Source organism: Zootoca vivipara, chromosome 10, assembly GCF_963506605.1.
Source record: "Zootoca vivipara chromosome 10, rZooViv1.1, whole genome shotgun sequence".
Taxonomy (NCBI): domain Eukaryota; kingdom Metazoa; phylum Chordata; class Lepidosauria; order Squamata; family Lacertidae; genus Zootoca; species Zootoca vivipara.
The window spans coordinates 24,846,139-24,866,310 of NC_083285.1; the positions used below are offsets into that span (position 1 = coordinate 24,846,139).

General features: G+C 43.3%; 1 protein-coding gene across 1 annotated transcript in view; it reads right to left on the bottom strand.

Annotated features, from left to right (window-relative positions):
• LRIG3 (leucine rich repeats and immunoglobulin like domains 3) overlaps nt 1–20,172 on the bottom strand; it is a 57,248-nt gene that overhangs the window by 22,544 nt on the left and 14,532 nt on the right. Inside the window, exons 4-7 of the mRNA XM_035127224.2 lie at nt 1,874–2,008; nt 1,224–1,367; nt 519–662; nt 121–264 (exon numbers count right to left, since the gene is read on the bottom strand). Of these exons, the coding sequence (XP_034983115.2) occupies nt 121–264; nt 519–662; nt 1,224–1,367; nt 1,874–2,008 (567 nt within the window). The remainder of the gene's footprint in view (nt 1–120; nt 265–518; nt 663–1,223; nt 1,368–1,873; nt 2,009–20,172) is intronic.

The window sequence follows — 20,172 nt, forward strand, 5'->3', positions numbered from 1 at the left end:
TGTTGCCACCTTTGGAAATCTTGTTACAAAAAATTCACAGCTCACTGGTAAGCTGCTCATGCTTTGGCTTGTACCCTGCTCTTAAAAATGGAAGAGTTTAAACACAAAACTACTACTCACAGCTCACTGAGTTTTTGGCAAAACTCCCAGGCATCAGGGCTGATTCTGCTGATAGCATTTTGGCTAAGATGGAGCTGCTGCAACGTGAGCAAGCCATAAAGCCAGCCTTTGGTAATCTCCGTTAGGTTGTTATGATCCAGCTGCCTGTACACACACAAACACATACGTAGAAACAAAGAAGAAGAAAAAGACCTCAAGTTTCATAGGAAAACTTAAAAATCAATACATAATCAGAAGAAATTAAGGCTCCTCCTACTGGAAACAGAAGCCAGAAAAGTTTTACAGGTTGGTGGGTTGTACATTTATATATTGTTAGCATCACAGTTACTCAAAATAAGCAATGAACTAAGGGATTCAAAAATGGTTATTTTTTGAAGACTATGGAAGCGAATACTTACAGGATTTCCATGCTACTTAATCCCCAGAAAGCTCCATCCATGAGCCTAGCGAGCCCATTTCTTTGTATTCTTAAAGATTTCAAAGAAGGAAGTCCTTGAAACGTAAGCCCATCTATTTTTTTAATTTTGTTACGGTTCATTTCTCTGAGGGAAGAAAGAAAGAGAGTTCCAAGTTAACTAAAACAAGCTCAGACTTCTAAGCATATATATATATATTCTGGGCAGCTCCTCTCTTGGTACAAATCAGAACATGTGGCCCCACAAATTGTTGATTACGTACGTTGTTAGTAGTGAGATGGAAGAGCAACAAATAAAAGCCAGATCTTCCTGATGTACCAGGATAACATTGTGAGCTGCAACAGTATGTTAGCATTCTTACTCAGAGCAAAGCAAGCAGATCATTATCAACATGAAACCTTAGGACAGGGATGGTGGAAATTGTGATCTTCATTGTCTTGTTGGACTACAGGTCTCATCATCCCTGACAACTGGCCACACTGATTGCAGCTGATGGGAGCTGGTGTCTAGCAACATCTGGAGCACAACCAATTCCTCATCCTTGGTTTAAAACATGAATGCATCAAGAGAACTATGCCTCTGTTCTATCTAAAGCTTCCCTGCCTTTATGTGGTTACTACTGAGGTTGATGCTCAACCGCTGCCAGAAGCCTGCAAGACTAATTTAAAACAGTTAGGCTGTACTTACAGATGCTGGAGATGAGGGAGTTTAAACATCTTCTGTGGGATGGCTGAAATTCGGTTCCTGTTCAGCTTTAATACTTGAAGTGTGCTAGACAGGTTGTCAAAAGCGCCTGGTTCCATGGAGATTATTCGATTATTATTAATGTGGCTGTGGAAACAGTGACAGTTAGCAACTATGGAAATTGGAGCAGATTTCGTACCAAGACCTCATTACCGACTACGTGGTAACTGCTAATCCTAACTTAAGAACTTAATAATCGCTTTAAAATATCCCCCACCTCTGTCAACTTCCAATCAGTGGTTAAGTGGAACTTTGAATGGAAGCATACGTTTTGCCTTCAGTCAACGTCTATAGCTCCTAGCAGACAGGAAATAACCAGAACTGATCCAATGGCAAATAGAATTTAAATTCTCAAATAATATTTCAATGACTGAAAAATATTCTGCCCTTCCACTCGTAGAAGGGACCATTCGATTCAACCCAATGTCTTTATAGGACAACTTTTTTTTTTTTTAAAAAAAAACACACATACTGAAAAGGCTGTTTTTACTTTAGTCTACTACTTTATCTATGCTTATCAGACAGTCAATTATTTTATGATTTTAGAACTCAAGATGTAATGAAAGCCTTGTCTTAAATAAAGTTAAACTTACATGTACTTGAGCATCAGAGAAGGAAACGAATCCACCTTAAGCACAGAAATATTGTTGTTGCTCAAGTCCAAAGTTTCTAGAGACTGGAATGGTTTCAGGTCTTCAGGCAAGATGTCTGTAATCTTGTTACTTGTCCTAAATTAAAATTTACATGTCAAATTTAAGGCAGTTTCCAGACAAGTAATGAAATGATTGCACTTCCCAAGAACTTAAGAAAAAATAAAAAAGTTTTGCCAGAATGAAGTAGCAATCCTATATTCATGCACCCGGCCGTTTGTTTGTGTGTACGATAGGGTGCCACCAGCAAAAGAGATACTGTGTGCCATGCTTAGGATAACAGAAGGTGCTTTAAAATTTTCATAGTGATCGCAACATTTCATCCTTCCACATGATTTCAGGGTGTTTTTCTACATTCAGCATCCGACAATGACCCTCTGAAAACTCCTGCCCAAATTGGCGAAGGTCACATAGCAGCAGCTATTCTATCAGGCTACAGATGGGGGGAAATGAAAACACAGCTATTCCATTGCCTCTGGCCTACGCTCAACAGCCAGTTCCATCTTACTTCCATTCCACCTGGTCGTCATAAGAACTTTGTCTTCAAAAACTGGTACCCGAGTTTGCTACCAACCCATACATACATACATACATTCCTTTAGATGTCAAGCCTGAAAGCAGCAGGGATTACCTGACTATTGCTCTTGGAAGCTACTCTGGGACCCTTTTCAGCTAAAGAATGAGGGTAAAAAGGCTTGAGATCAACAAATAATTGGCAATCCTTGTTGAGATGCCTGCCAGCAGAGCCACCTCCAGGTTTGAGGGAGTACTAGGCAAAGAGCTTTCTGCTGGGCCTCCTCCTACATCAGGGTCGAGGAGTCCCCTTTGGGTATTGTTGGGATTCCCAACTCCCATCAGCCTCGGTCAGCATCACCCATGTCCAGGCATGATGCGAGATGGAGTCCAACAAACATCTGGAAGGTCGCAGAGGTTCCTCGCTCCTATCCTTCATAGATAGATTGTTGGGCTTCTGAGGCAAGATGCCATGAGCTGCCTCTTTTAAATTGCCTTCAGTACTCCGCAGCAATGCAGGAGCCTTCTGGTAAATTAAAAATGGTGGTTCAGAGACCTAGCTGCCTATAGCAAGAAACCCAAAGCAGGCATTGTTGCTGGCGACCCAATTGCTGGGCACTGGGTTACTGGAAGTTGCTGGGAGCTGCCAAGTACTGATGCCAGGGCCCGTCAGGCTAATTTATGGGGCAGATTAGAAAATATGAAAGGGCAGAAACGTAATGTGGTTTATCATGTTCTAAATCTAAGCAGAGAGAGAAGCTGGCTTGCCCACCTCGATTCTGCTAAAATTATACCATTTGAGGGTAACTCTGAGCACATCAATGGGACTGTTCCTTCAAAATAAGTTGTTTCTATTTAAAACAGGATGTCTGGCAACTGAGGTACCCATATAAGCACTTAAGGGAAGTTAGAGGCTGAGATTAATCACCACTCATTAAAACCAAGAAATTGGCTAAAGAAGAAGAAGCCAGAAGTTGTGGATTAACTAGCCCTCACACCAGATGTGTTAAAAAGAAGTGATATTTTGTTACACCTCAGACATTGTTCTCACTCAGCATCAAGTTTCAGCCCTTGGCCTGTCGAGTCTAGGCTCTTTAAATTTAACTCTTAGCTGCAAGGTCTTATTTAAATCTTTTTTTAAAAAAAACCCAATGGATGAGCCGTGCGGCAGATTTATGAGTGAGCAAGACAAAGTTAGATAACAAGTTTAAGAGGCTTTAGTTTAGACGTTAGTGTTCATAAGGTAATTACTAATAAGGTACTAAAAACTGCCAATTACTTGAGTGACAAATAAAATTTTCCTTGCAGTAAAACTGTGCTTCAGCCTAAGCCAGCAATTTCCTGAACTGCACGCCTCCTAAATTGCAGTGTGAAAGTATTCAGTTAGGGAGAGTGTACACACTGCAGCCTTTGTGTCACCATTGCTTCATAAAAGAGAAATTTCTTACAACTGGCTGGATAATAGCCCCCGTAATCATGAATTTCAGCTGTTCCTAATGGATCTGAATAATCTCACCTTCAGATTAGATTTTAACTGACTGGCAAATTACTCCAAGGCAGCCTCCTTTACAGATAAGGCTTGCTGGAGCTTTATTGTGGGAATATGGGAAGAGAAAGAACATTCGTTTGTTAACTAACAGCGGGCAAGACATTAGTAGTTTAATTACATCTCAATATAGTTCAAAGGCAGAGTAAGTAATTAAACCACACTGCAGTTTGGGTGATGGTTATCTGAAAGATGCACTTGAAAAAGAAAGCTCTCTCATCTCTGCACTGAGTGTTACACTGTCTTAAAGGGCAGTCAGAGGTCCTCAAATCTTTCTAGGCCCACTGGCGCACACAGAGTTTTGAGAGCATGTCACTGGCCAAAAAAAAAAAACATTTTCTCCCTTCTGTTCTTCCTCCCCACAACAGGCAAACTCTCTTTTCCCCATGGGGCCGGAACAAAAGTCAAATCCAGCAAAATGAAATTAGATTTTAGTAAATTCACATAATTCTATATCCTCCTCTCCAAAAAAAAAGCCATAAAAATTAAAACTTATACTGGTAGAGTGCACCGTTAAAAAAACATCACAAATCCAAAGCTTGTCAGAACCACAAAAACACTGATTCCAATGCACAGATCCATATGGGTCCTCATGATTTATTTATTTATTTGGCAAAGGATTACAAGAAAACCTCCAATGAATTACAGAACACACCTGCGGATCACAGAGGTAACCTATAATTTGAGGGGATCCCCTGTTTTGAGGGGATCCCCTGAAAAAAATGAGGAAAATAAATTCAAGCTCTCACATAAACTAACCGGAGTTAAATTAGATTTGAATGTCTCTTATTAGCAGGAACACCAACAAAACTTTGACGTTTCCTCAGACCTCAAATATTTCCTTACATATAACAAGTATGTAAGAGCGCTGTCATGCTGCAGTTTGCATAAGTGTCAACAGGTGGTGCTACAAACTACAGGGGGCAACAAACTGGGCTGTCAGAGGTGTTGAGCCATCACTCCAGAATCAGAGAATGAGGAAGAAGCTTGAGGTAGCTGGCTGGTCCAGGTGAGTCACAGAGGAAGAGTCAGGAGAAGACTATCGGGGCAGGGCAGCTTCCCAGCAACCACTGTGCTCCGCCGCCGCCTGTCTCACACCGATGACGCCTGTTAGTGGGCATGTTGTGAAGGGACAGGGTGGTTTGGTTGAGCTGTAAGTGGGGGGTTGGATATTGTGAATGGAACAAGCACAGATACAGCTGTTGGGGCTCCCAGTATCGACACCAGTCTTTCTCTGCCTTGGGTCCTCCAATGCTGTTGGACTACAACTCCCATCACCCCCTAGCTAGTAGGACTAGTGGTCAGGGATGGTGCAATCTGTAGTCCAACAACACTGAGGACCGAAGCCTGATCTATACCAAGTGCTGACCTTGCTGGGGAACAGAGGGCGTTAACTGAAGTCAACTGGTGAGTGCAAAGGAGGAGGAACCTGAAGGATGGACACAAATCCCCAGATACTCTTATTTAATTGTGTACTTTTTGTTTCAAAATTAGCATTATATCTTAAGCACAAGAATGTGCCAATCATGGCTATAAATCACATCAAAGCTCAGAAAGATTATCAACAGTTGTGACCATTTACAGGATGTCTATCATTACCTTGAGCTTGTGGAGAGGAAAATAATGATTTGTTGCGTAAGATACTAATTAAAAAACAAATTAAAACATCTTTTAAATCTGGGTTGGGCAACTTGCAGTCCAAGGTCATATGTGGCCCTCTGTATTGTTTCATGCAGCAGAAAGGACAGACAAAAACTTCATGAAAGATGGGTGGCAACCCCCCCCCCAAATATACCTACAATAAAAATAAAACCACACAGCTATTATGAATGTGCTGGTGGTGACTGTATCCTTAATGAGAGCTGATAATTTATCAGTAGCAGTATTCAGATATTACTGTACCGTATTTCTTTTCCTTCCCAGTGGTACCTCTAGATACGTACTTGATCCATTCCGGGTGCCATTCTCACCCCGAAAAGTACGTATCCAGAGCGGCGCATTTGAGCATGCGCAAAGCACCGATAGAGCGCTTCTGTGCATGCGTGTGCGGCGAAACCCAGAAGTAAACACTTCTGGATCCGCAGCGTAATTAACCTGAAAATATGCAAGCTGAAGCAGACGCAACCAGCGATATGACTGTATTTTTTTAATCATCTTATTATTTCTCTTCATTAAATTTGCAAATAATATATATAAAAAATTAAACTAAACTTTAACAGAGTAGGGACAGAACAGGGTGTTCACTCATTTCAAGCTGTACTAGTAAAATCTGCCATTTTTGTAGTTGGGCCTAATACAGGTTACTCACACTTTTTGATAAAGATCAACTCCCTTCTTACTGCATTACGTTTTGCTTGGCAAGCATTCCGATTTGATGTCAGACCATTTGTGGCTCTACCTATGTATCTTATTTAGAGAGGCAGTGTTGTATATTTTTAACTACTGATTTTATTTATACTTGGATTTTTGTTTAGGCCAACTTGTTTTCAACTTCTGAGTTTTACTGATAATTTCAATGTATCTTTTTTTGTTTCCAATGTATCTTTTTGTTCTACTTTTTGTTTAATGTACAGTATATTATTTTTGTTCTAAAACTTAAAGATTTCAATATTTAAACAGTGTATATATTTTTTGTTTGTTTGTTTGTTTTTTTAAAAAACCCTTAAAAGTACAGTCGCATTTTGGAAGTCGAACGGAATCTGTTCCGGAAGGCGGTTTGACTTCCAAAACATTCAGAAACCAAATCACGGCTTCTGATTGGCTGCAGGAAGCTCCTGCAGCCAATCGGAAGCCCTGTCAGATGTTAGGCTGCCAAAAGCCGGAACAGTCACTTCCGGGTTTGCGGCGTCCGGAAGCCAAAACATTCGAGAACTAAGCTGTTCGAAAACCAAGGTAGGACTGAACAGTGATTAAAGAAATAGAAATTCCAAGGTCCAATAATCTATTTGGTTTAGGACACTGAACATCTTCTATTGGGTTGTTTCTCTTGCTAGAGGACTCTCACTATTGTGCAAACAACTAATTTCATATCTTTCACCTCCACTTCTCTTAAATGCCAAAAGGCCCATGCCCTTTGAAAAGGAGGACTCCAAACATGACTGGCTCTCTTTGTGCCTGGAGAAGGGAAGCAGCAGCAGAAGCGAGAGAAAATGTCAGGAGAGATTCTGCTGTCTCCTTTCTCATCCAAATCATAAGAGAATCATAGAATGAATTGTAGAGTTGGAAGGTATCCCAAGGGTCATCTAGTCCAACCACCTGCAATGCAGGAATATTCAGCTATCCCCATAGGGGGATCGAACCTGCAACCTTGGTGTTATCAGCACCACTCTCCCGAGCCATCTCTCTGACTCTCTTCCAGGGCTTCCATGTTTCATCTGCCTGCGTCCAGAAAACTGCAGGTACTACTACAATAATAATAATAATAATAATAATAATAATAATAATAATAATAATACCCCGCCCATCTGGCTGGGTTCCCCCAGCCACTCTGGGCGGCTTCCAACAAAATATTAAAATACAGAAATCCATCAAACATTAAAAGCTTCCCTAAACAAAGTGGACCCCAGCTGTATTTTTTGCCTCCTGCAACTTCAGCACAAATGAGAGATGCTCAAATGGGAATACTGTAAGAGGAATCCTGGTGGACCAGATCAAAGGCCTGTCTGGCCCAGTATTCTTTCTTCCATGGTGGCCAACAAGCAGGACAGGAAGCCACGAGTTGTTGCTCAGTAACTAGTCCCCAGGTGGCGCTGTGGTTAAACCACTGAGCCTTGGGCTTGCTGATCAGAAGGTCGGCGGTTCGAATCCCTGTGACGGGGTGAGCTCCCGTTGCTTGGTCCCAGCTCCTGCCCACCTAGCAGTTTGAAAGCACGTCAAAATGCAAGTAGATAAATAGGAACCGCTACAGCGGGAAGGTAAACGGCGTTTCCATGTGCTGCTCTGGTTTGCCAGAAGTGGCTTTGTCATGCTGGCCACATGACCTGGAAGCTATACGCTGGCTCCCTCGGCCAATAATGAGAGATGAGCGCGCAACCCCAGAGTCGGTCACGACTGGACCTAATGGTCAGGGGTCCCTTTACCTTTTACCTTTAACTAGTCCCCATGGCCATACTGCCCCTGAAACCAGGAGGCAGTGTATAGTCGTCATTCCTTACTGATGAATCTTCACTTCCTTTACACTTCCGTGACCTCATCTATTTGGCAGGCGTCATACACGCTGGTACTCCCAGATCAGCCTTTGCTTTCTGTTACCCTTCCAACTTGCTCTACCACAGACCAAACATTTAACACACAGGCGTATTCTTCAGCTTTACCATGAACCACATTTAAGAGCCTGCAGAACCTGCTCCTTCCTCCCTCTGTTTGGAGTCCTTTGTCTGGTGACTCCCCCCCCCCCCCGCAAGTAACATTTTACCACAATTTTCATTCCTGGGCCTGATTCCAAGTGGATTCCAAGAATGAAACCTTGCCTGTAATTCAATAGGTCATGCCTCCACCTTCGTCTCAAGTTCACAATTTCTTTTTCAAGGCTCACGTACCCTTAAGCTCATCACAACAAGTTGCTAGTACATGACAATTTAAACATCTGATTAAAAAAACAGTTTTGCTCGTTTCAGATATAAAAGCTTGTACTTTTAGACTTGTGGTCTGAGATCCCACCTATTTCCCCCACCCCAGTTAGGCCAGAAGACCAAAGCACTGGTCATGTTCACATCACTTGTACAGCTGCGAGAAATGTGACCATATGTGTCACAGTGGACATACAACTTTATACCTTCTCAAAGCACACTGGTTAACAAGGAGTGCAGGTTATATCTTATGGCTCAAAACAACAACAACAACAACAACAAACTCCAAAGGGATGAGAAACCAAGTTTATATATAACCACAAGAAACAAGGGATAAGCTTGTATGTGCACATCCATCACACAAAAACCATGCCATCAAGGAACGACTAACATGTGAGCAGCAACCATCAACAGATCAAGCAACACAGAACTTTTGTGCTAACATCATTTCACTGGAGGTAGTTCATATATTCATCTCCAACCCATCAGGTGGTGAATAATAAAATGCTGCATATGCCAAAATAAATCAGAGTTTAGTGTGCTATGTTTTTATTTAAAAAATGGGGGGGGGGAGGGATAGCAGCTAGGAGCAACCTGGAAATCACTGAGATTTGCCCAGATAGCCAATTATTGTACATAGTGATCAATATCCACACAACACAACTAGTCATCTGGTCCCCTCCCAAAACAATTTATAAGCAAACACCAGAAGTAACCAAGGTGCCACATCAGATAAGCTCACATGATTAAATAAATTATTTGAGAAATAATTTAAACAGCCTAGAATGGTTAAAGTGACTGTGCCAAACTTTGTGTTATAAGGGAAAGTTAAATATTAATTATTGGGGGGGGGGCATTCTTTTCAGCCTCAGATGTGAATGTTATTTAAATATAAAGTAGCATGCATTCACACCAATGCTCTTCAAGAGCTGATTTCCTTGGCCATCATAACACAACTGCAGGTCAAGGAGTCACTGATCTTAAGTTGTGACTAGCTGCAGCGCACAAAAGGGAATCAGAGTAACAGTTACACGCTTCCAGCAGTAGGGGAGCTACGTTCTCTGAGATGGGGTGAGGTTGGGAAAACTCTGGTTTCACAGTGGTGGAACCACAGTCCCTCCACCCACACGCTCATGTACTGCTGTTGGTTGTGACATTCTCCAATATCCCACTGGGGATAATAGGAAAACAAAGTTATGAGGATGAGGAAATGGTTGCTGAACTCTTCAGGTTCCAACTGAAATAGAAAGTCAAAGAATGCCAATCATTGATCAACTGGGCCAGTCAGCTCAACAGCCAAACTCTTGGGCACTATCTTATTTCCAATGGAAGGGGTTCTTCCAGTTTTTTCTAGGACAAAATTTGTCAGGCAAGAATAATCTAACATCTTATTTCCCTACCTGTTGCCCTCCAGCTGTTTTGGACCACTTCCATCAGCCCCAGTTGTAGTCCACAACAGCTGGTAGACACCATGTTCCCATTGTTCAGCCTGGACACTTAGGTCCAGCTCTGAGGGCCTTCTGGCGGTTCCCTTACTGCGAGAAGCAAAGTTACAGGGAACCAGGCAGAGGGCCTTCTTGGTTGTGGCGCCCACCCTGTGGAACGCCCAACCCATCAGATGTCAAGGAAATAAACAACTATCTGACTTTCAGAAGACATCTGAAGACAACCCTGTTTAGGGAAGTTTTTAATGTCTGGTGTTTTATTGTGTTTTTAATAAACACAGAGTGGATGGGTGGGGTATAAATAATAAATTATGATGGTGATGATTTACTCTATACAGAAAGGTGTCCCAAGGCAGCTACCTCCCATCATGCACATTTGTATCAAGAGCAAAGTTAGGATGGAATCGCACAGCTATTTACAGCACAAAGTCCCCTTGAAAACTTAACACGTGGTGACTCTAATTGTGCAACAATCTGATCACTTCTAAACTTCAGTAATGTTCAGAGGCGACATTCTCATTTCGGATGAGGCACGTGGAAGTGCGGGAGACATGCCAATATCCCAGCCCTCAAGGCGTGAGGATACAATGGACTAACTCTACGCAGTTATCACTACCATGCAGAGTTTCGGCAACCATCAAATTATAGACATTATATGGTCTGCTTGTCTTAACTCTACCACCACAAGATAACTACCAACCGTATTACATGCCTTTCTCAGACATTCATTACCAAGGCATACATTTCATCCCATTTATGACAGTTAGCAAACAGTAAACCTCACAGAAGCTGTAACTGCCCTCCTTGGGAGAGTATCACAAATGTACCCAGGAGAAAGAAGACAGCCAGGTATGCATGAAGTGTTTTATGAAATACAGTGGCACCTCAAGTTACAAATGCTTCAGGTTACAAACTCCGCTAACCTGGAAAAGTCACCTCAAGTTGAGAACTTTGCCCCAGGATGAGAACAGAAATTGTGTGCCGGTGGCACAGTGGCAGCAAGAGGCCCCAGGAGTGAAAGCACGCCTCTAGTTAAGAACAGTTTCAGGTTAAGAACAGGCCTCTGGAATGAATTAAGTTCATAACACTGTACTTAAAACCACACAACAGATGGCCTCACAGGTGTTTTGTTTCACTCATCACCGTTCTTATTGCAAAACTCCCTTTGTTCATAGGCTTTGTTTGCCCACCATTAGGTGTCTAGTACACACTGTAAGACTCTGACAAACAATAATATCCTATTACCTCACAGGTAGGTAGCCGTGTTGGTCTGACGTAGTGCATGCACACAAAAGCTCATACCAATGACAAACTTCGTTGGTCTCTAAGGTGCTGCTGGAAGGAATTTTTTTATTTTGTTTCTATTACCTCACAGTCCTCCCTCAGGCTTGTATAATAAGTAGACTGGACACAAAAGCCAAGTGGGCTGAAATGCTGAGCCACTGCTATGTCATTTTCACAGCGTAACCTTGTGCATGTATATTCAGGAGCAAGTCCTGCTATGTTCAATGGGGCTTACTGCCTAGGAAGTGAAGGACAGCAACCTTAGGTCCAATGGGTCCTCTCATACAACACATATATTCACATCACATTCCCAGCTCTAGCAAGAAGTCAGGATGCAGAAGTTAAGTGCATTAGACAACCGAAACAACCTGTGACAAACAGGTCTAATTTATGCAAGCACTTGAGAAGGAATTCCATCTAAAGCAACCCCACTGATGATGATAATAATATTTATACGCCGCCCATCTGACTGGGTTGCCCCAGCCAGTTTGGGTGGCTTCCAACCAATTAAAACGTCAAATGCAGAACAGCATCAAACATTAAAAACTTCAAATGTCTTCTAAAAGTCATATAGTTGCCTATCTGTTTGATATCTCATGGGAGGGTGTTCCACACGGCAGGCACGGCTACCGAGAAGGCCCCTCTGCCTGGTTCTCTGTAACCCTATTTCTTGCAAAGAGGGAACCTCCAGAAGGCCCTTGGAGTTGGACCTCAGCATTTGGGCTGAACAATGGAGGGTGGAGACGCCCCTTCAGATATACAAAAGATAAGGTAAGATTTCAGGGTATGGCAATTTGTAAGTCATTCATTCACAAGGGAGCTTTTTTAAATTCAAAAATGGTTTTGTGCATGAAAATGGAATGGCAAAGACACTACATGAGGACCTTAACAGAGTCAAAAATAAATGAGTGGATTGACCTTTAAATTCGTGATTAACTTGCACAACAGATTGTTCTATGCTGCCTACAGAACCACTCATTGACTCCAGCTTATCTACAGCAATCAGAAGGTCAATACAAATGTTAAATGTAAGGCCCTGGAGCCTTATTAGAACCTGTGGGATCCCACCCCTGTGCTGCCTGTAACACACAATTCAAGCATGCTTGAGGTGCCCTTGCAACATATTGCTTTCCTTGTACTATGAACTAAGTCAACCAGACATCACAAATCAGATTTGATAGTGGAGTCATTTCCAAAGCCTTGTTCCTTCCCTACCCTAGCAGGAGTATCTCTTCTCGAGATATGCAGTACTCCAGGAAGAGAAACACTTTCCCATAGTTAACAGCAAAAAGAGAATTTTGGGGACATGCTTTCACCAAAAGCACAATTGACTTTTTTCCCATAGCAAAAAAATACAGTGCCAATGAACATCTGTCAGGTACAGAATTCTGTTCTTATGAGCATCTGTGTTTTACACCCTACGGCCTACTCCATGGTGTAAATCCTTTCAATGGAAAAAAAAGGTCCTAGAGTCATCAAAACACAGTGGCTTTGATTGTGAGAATATATTATCTATCTTGAGTTGTTAACTTACTCCTGGTTAATTGTTCTGAAGAAACACCATGCATTCAGATAGGCAGGCTACTCCTCTGGCAGGAAAAAATACAGTGCACACTAATTTGGATGAAGATCTTCTATACCAATAGCAAACACATACTCCATGTGTGGGTCATTATCAGCCTCCATCACAGGCAGAGTGGGTTCTAGCTGCTCAGCCCCACTCCCTTGCCTCAGAGGACCTCAGTGGGAACTGTTGCCTGCTACCCACAGAACAAGTCTTGTCTCCATCACCAGCTGAGTGAGTGCCAGTTACTTAGCCTGACTCTCTTGTCTCAGATGCCACCAATGAGCTCTGCTGCCTAGTAGGGAAGACCAAGGAGGACGACAGGGAATGCCACCTGCAACACTCTGTTGGGAATCTCACTTGCCCTATTGATTTCAGTAGCACTAACCTCCCAGTTTAGAAGGCCTGAGCTGCAAACTCTATGCAAAAGTTCCCAGGGAGTAAGTTGCATTGAACCAAGTTCGACTTGGGCATTTTTCTGCACAGCTCAACTCTAAAATCTGTTTTTATCTGTTTGACATTCTTTGTTGGCTACTCCAGTAAGAGCCATACTGAAGGGCATGGTATATATATTTAAAAATAAACAAAATAAACAAGTACTCTCACTTCAAGGTAATCTCCCATGTGAGGAAGATGACAGCACAGTACTTACTTCAGACTTAATGAACGCTGGTAAGGTAAAAGGTAAAGGGACCCCTGACCATTAAGTCTAGTCGTGACCGACTCTGGGGTTGCGCGCTCATCTCACATTATTGGCCGAGGGAGCCGGCGTATAGCTTCCAGGTCATGTGGCCAGCATGACAAAGCTGCTTCTGGCAAACCAGAGCAGCACATGGAAACGTTGTTTACCTTCCCGCTATAGCGGTTCCTATTTATCTACTTGCATTTTGACATGCTTTCGAACTGCTAGGTTGGCAGGAGCTGGGACCAAGCAACGGGAGCTCACCCCGTCACAGGGATTCGAACCGCCGACCTTCTGATCAGCAAGCCTTAGGCTCAGTGGTTTAGCCCACAGCGCCACCTGGGTCCCTTAATGAACGCTGGTAGCTTGTATCAAATCCATTTGTGTCAGTATTTAACCCCAAATCTCCGGGTCATAGTGTTAAGATACACAATTATTATTATTATTATTATTATTATTATTATTATTATTATTATTATTATTATTATTACTGTAAACCTAAATTGCTCTATTTCACTGAGTCATAAAGTGGAAGATGAGTTTTTCCCCCATCTTGCACCAGATTACAGTAGCCTTTTTATTTTATATATAGTTATTCCAGTCATTTGCAGCCTAAAACCAAAAAGAGCCCATTTCATTCTGAAATTCAGCAACCTTTGTCACCTCAGAATTGGTGACCCCGGCTGCAAGTTACATCCAAATCTGGCAGAGAATTTTTTTTTTTAAAGCCACACAGACACTACTTTTAAAGCTGTGGTGCATGAAAGCCCCTAGATGTATCTGCCTACAATCTGGCAAGCTCCGTCCACTCTGGAGGGGAGGCTACGTTTGCAAATTTTATCCGCTCCTATGAAAAGTTTTCCAAACAGTTATAACCACTTTTAGATGCCCTGTTGTAGTAAAAAAAATTGTGTTTGGGGGGACGACAACTTTGTTTTCAACATATCTAATTCTGTTCTGCATGAGTCAAAATGGAAAGACACAGAGCAGCCCCAAAACAGATTGGGCTGCTTCCCAAAGCTGCCGAAGATATAGATACAAGTCAAATCTTGTTGCTGGTGCACACCCCTAGAGAATATTGTCAAAAGATAACAAAGTTTCATCCTTATGATTCATGTGCAGTCAACAATAAAGAGATATAATTTAAAGTAGCCTAAGCCACTGAGAAGCATATTACCAGGAAACAAGTGTGTGGGGGGATTTGCTCCTGCCTCCAACATTTCTATCAAACAGCATTTTGCAAAAACCTCCTTGGAGGGACAGGGCCACACATGGGGCTCCTCTAGCAGCAGCAACTTCTGTGAAATTACTTTAGCGGAAGAGAACGCTCCATGCCTTGTGGGGCAACTCACAGAGAGTTGACATCCTCTTGCAGTGAATTGGAAAGCACACTCTGAAAACTCCTCTGGGTGTGAACATCACAATGCACAGCAGGTTCCATGCCAAGTGTCCAGAAGCAGGGGAAAACTGGCCTCGCCATTAATATAACCGGTATGCGCATGGAAGAATAGAGCGTTTATTTTACCATTTACTCAACAATGTCAACCACACATACTGTTGCAAGACAGAAGGCAACCACTCCCTCTTACGTAGTGAAATATAGCACAGATCTGAATGAAAGCCAATGCAATCAAGAAGTCAAATGCTCTCTGAAAAGTGACAGCCTACTGGATGTATTGCAAAGCTTTCCATCATTCTTCATATATTGGTTGGCTATGTCAAAGCTGAAGGGTGAAACTTATTCGCTGGTGCCCTCCAACTAAAGTTTGAGAAATAGCAGCCAAACTGCACGGAGAAGGCAGAAGGCTGATCTTGCCAGTGGCGCAACAGGCTCTTGGCAAAGCACACTCCATCACTTTCTCTGTAGGACTGTATGAGATACAGCACTACTGAAAAAGTGCAAATTTCCATATAGATATATGAAACCCCCTGTTACGCAGGGGTTACCTTCCGAGGCACTGTGCGCATCAGTGAAAGCGTGCATATTTGAAACACCACTGAAAAAGCCTGCAAACACGCTGCTCCACACTTGTCCTGCCTCCATGCCACTCTAGAATATTAGTAGTAGTAGTAATAATAATAATAATAATTTATTATTTATACCCCGCCCATCTGGCTGGGTTTCCCCAGCCACTCTGGGCAGCTTCCAACAAAATATTAAAATACAATGGTCTGTTCAACATTAAAAGCTTCCCTAAACAGGGCTGCCTTCAAATGTCTTCTAAAAGTCTGGTAGATGTTTTTTCTCTTTGACATCTGGTGGGAGGGCATTCCACAGGCCGGGTGCCACTACCGAGAAGGACCTCTGTCTGGTTCCCTGTAACTTGGCTTCTCGCAGCGAGGGAACCGCCAAAAGGCCCTTGGTGCTGGACCTCAGTTTCCGAGCAGAACAATGGGGGGTGGAGACGCTCCTTCAGGTTTACTGGACCGAGGCCGTTTAGGGCTTTAAAAGTCAGCACTAACAGTATTATAAGAGAAGGCAGCAAACATCTCCCAATCCACTTTCTCCCCACCACACATGATCTTATAACACCTCTACCAAAAAACTCACACCATATGTAATCATAATTTCTTCAGTCATAATGCCGAGGAGTTGATTAATGGGTTGGGAGTTACCAGAGTTCTTATCATGACATCCCATTCTCATAGAGGCTGTCTATGTTATGAACCCTCCATGCATCTCTAATGGTGGATGGCTTTGAAAGCAGGTGGGGTAATGGCAATAGAACCCCTCTCCTTCCGCCACGCTCAAAAATTTATTGTGTCCAGACAGGAAAACCTTTCCTGAAACTTTTTAAACAAACAAACAAACACATCAGAGCATAACTTAAGACTGAAACCACATTTACAAAAGGAGATTGTCATGGGCATGCACCTTCACTTTTAATGAAACAAAGGAAGTATAACAGAAACCAGGTGAGCATCACTGCTACTTCATCTCACATCCACTTCTCAACTACAGGGCCAAGGGAAGCCTACAGAGCAGGAGTCAAGCTTGTCCACATTCACAAAAAAGTGCCTTTTTCCAATTCAGAGACTTCCATTCAAGCACAAATGTACAGAATGGAGAGAGTGAGAGTCTGCTTCTGTGCAGAGAAGAGAGTGCAATGTGCAGAATCTGTGATCACACTTCACAAGTGCAGAATTAAGTACCAGACACAGAATTCTGCATGCTAGAAATTTGAGGATATGTTTGTTTACAGCGAGATAGAATGGAATGCAGGTGGTGAGGGCAGGGTGGGGTTTTACTGCCCAACATAGACCTGAGAGCGGCAGAAACAGAATTATGCAACAGATGCATGTGCAAATTAGCTTCATTTCCCTAACTGATGCAGGCCACAGGCTCCAGCTTTTCTCAGCGCATTGTTTGGGGTATCCTGCTTCAGAATCTGGATTTTTCTTATTAGAAACATATGCCACGCTGGTAATAGCAGTCTTTCCCCAGAGTCAAGCTGCAAGGGTGCCAGCTGCACTCCTATCCTGCTCCAACTCATCGAGGGATTAGTAGTAGAGAAAGGAAGAAAGAGAGGCTGCCAGATATGGAGACAAAAAAGAAGTCCGTCTGCTTTCCAAAATAAGCCAAACGTGCTCTGGGAACGGGAAAATCTGACACAACGGTGGCAGGCAGCCCAATGCTACGCCCATTTTGAGGAGCAGTTATAAAAGCTCACTCAGTTCAATTCCCAGCTCGCATTTACCGTCCTCCCAATTCAAAAGGCCACTGGTCAGACTGGGTTGATACAAGCCATGCAGTTTTGAGCAGAGCGGTCAGTCTGCTTCCATGCCAATTGACAGGGCAGCGCACGCAAGAAAGGTCACACACAGGCATTGATGGGAGCAGCATTTATCTGGTTCAGTCAGAATTTGTGGAAAGATGCTAATGGGCACAGGCCAGGCTGAGATTAGGAGCAGTTGCTGCAGTCTGGCCAGAACACTAGTAAAAAGGTAAAGGGACCCCTGACCATTAGGTCCAGTCATGACCGACTCTGGGGTTGCGCGCTCATCTCGCATTATTGGCCGTGGGAGCCGGCGTACAGCTTCCAGGTCATGTGGCCAGCATGACAATGCCGCTTCTGGCAAACCAGAGCAGCACATGGAAACGCCATTTACCTTCCCGCTGTAGCGGTTCCTCTATTTATCTACTTGCATTTTGACGTGCTTTCGAACTGCTAGGTTGGCAGGAGCTGGGACCAAGCAATGCGAGCTCACCCCGTCACAGGGACTCGAACCGCCGACCTTCTGATCAGCAAGCCCTAGGCTCAGTGGTTTAACCACAGTGCCACTAGTACAGGCTGATAATCTGCACTGCTTAAAATGAGAAAGTGGTTACACAATACTGCCTGTTGCGCAGTGCTCGGCAAACTGAGACTCCTAATGCAGCAAGTTCTGCTCCTGAGCATACTTGCTATGGGGCTAATATTCTGCTCCTGGCAACACTGCCACTGGTTTTTGAACGTTTTGGAAGTCGAACTGACTTCCGGAACGGATTCCGTTCAACTTCCAAGATACAACTGTATATATACATTTAAAATAAATACATAAATCTCAAGAATGTTGACTATAATAGCAAGTTCTGGATGGAAGACCCAATTCTCTTTCACTGTGGGTTTTTTTTGGGGGGGGGGGACAGGTGATCAGACACCTGTGAAAGATGCTGTCAATCCAGGTCATTCATCCCAATCTCTCATCACTCAAGTCTCCAAGACTGCAATATTGTGTTGTATGCTAGCAACACAAGCTTTAAGAGAACCCTGTGTTCACTCCACGTGGTCCTTCAAATATTTAAGGAATGCAAATAAGCAAATATTTTAAATATATCTGTTTAGGGATAAAGAATATGGCTACTGATAGTCGGCACAAACATTTATAGCAGTTTAAATCCAGAATCCCCAATATTGGAGGGGGGGGGATTGCATTCATTCTGTGCTAATTTCTTCCAAAACAGTTTTTAATAAGGATGATAAAAAAATAAGTATTTAAATGCTCGTGTGTCAATGGGAGTGCATAAAAATTAAAGGGACTGTGCTGAACCAAAATCTTTTATGGCTAAATTTTAAGTAAAGCAAGGCAACACATTAGTATTGCGTTTAATATTCCCCCAGGAGGTCTAAGAGAGGACATATCCACAAGTACCAGTCAAATAGAAGATGTGGGTTCTCTGCTTTGAAAGTAATCCTCACTTTTCAGCGTTCCCCCTCTAAAACTCCCTAAAAGAGGGTACCCACACTGCCAAATAACTGCACTGATTATCTACACCAGGGGTCGGCAACCTAAGGCCCATAGGCCAGCAGTGGCCCACAGGGCTCGTCTATCTGGCCCATGATGACCACTGCCGCCACCCCCCACTCTTACCGGCGCGGTGCGGGGACCGACTTCTGGGTTGATGGCGCCTGTGCGCATGCGCACATCCTCCGACCCAGATGTGTGCCGGAAATAGCACGTCAGGGATAGAGAAGCACCTGTGTGCCTGCACACTCGCTATTTCCGGCGGACATCTGGGTCAGAGGAGTGCCGGAAAGAGCATGTGCGCGCGCACACACTGGAGCTCCTCCAACCCGGAAGAGTGTGCATGTGCACATGCTCCAGCTCCGGCCCATCCTCCGGTAAGCTTGCCAACCCCTGATCTACACAAATGGCCAGCTCTGGGAACCAGATGCTAGGGATATTTTTGCCTAGCAAAGGTCCCTTATGAATTGGTGGTTGGGCAATCCAAAAGACAACTCACAGAAGAATTCAGTGTGGCCTCTCCTCAACTAGGTGGGGTATGGGGTTTGCCATCTGATAAGCAGAAAAGCAATTTGCCACTTTATTTTTTTATTTGAAAAATCACCTGCACCTATTTTTGCAGAATTGTGGACTTGGAGGAGATCGTTTAGTCAAGCCCCCTTCCTCAATCTGCAATGCAACATGTTTCTAGAGCATCTCTGTCAGATGGTCACCCACCCTCTTCTTAAATATCCATAGCAAAGGAGATCCCAGAACCTCCTGAGGCACCCTGAGGAAGCCTCACCTATTATTTAGCCAAAATCTGTTCAATTGCCGCTGGTTGGTTCCAATTTTGTTCCCTGGGGCAAGAAAGAACAAGTCTGTTCCATCTTCTACTCTTCAAACACCCCTGTCATATCTCTCTTAATCTTCCCTTCTCCAGACTAAATATACCCAGCTTTTTCAACAATTCTTCATAGGATTTAGTTTACATACCCCCATGCCACCCTAGTCCTCTGGACACACTCCTGTTTATGTAGTAGCCAAACAGAGCACAGATTGACCAATGCAGAATAGAAAGAAACTACAATCTCGATGATAATGGTACCTCGGTTTACGAACTTAATCCGTTCTGGAAGTCCGTTCTTAAACCAAAACCGTTCTTAAACCGAGGCGCGCTTTCCCTAACAAGGCCTCCCGCCGCCGGTGCCCTTCCACCGTTCAGATTCCGTTCTTAGACCAAGGTAAAGTTGGCAAACCGGAAAACCACTTCCGGTTTTGCGTAGTTCGTAAACCGAATCGTTCACAAACAGGACTGTTCTTAAACCGAGGTACCACTGTAGATCTTCCTTCAACCGAAGTCAGCCTTTGAAAGGGGGGGGGGCGGACATTGCCATAACAGACCCACACTGATTCATAAGATGTCTCTTCCAAA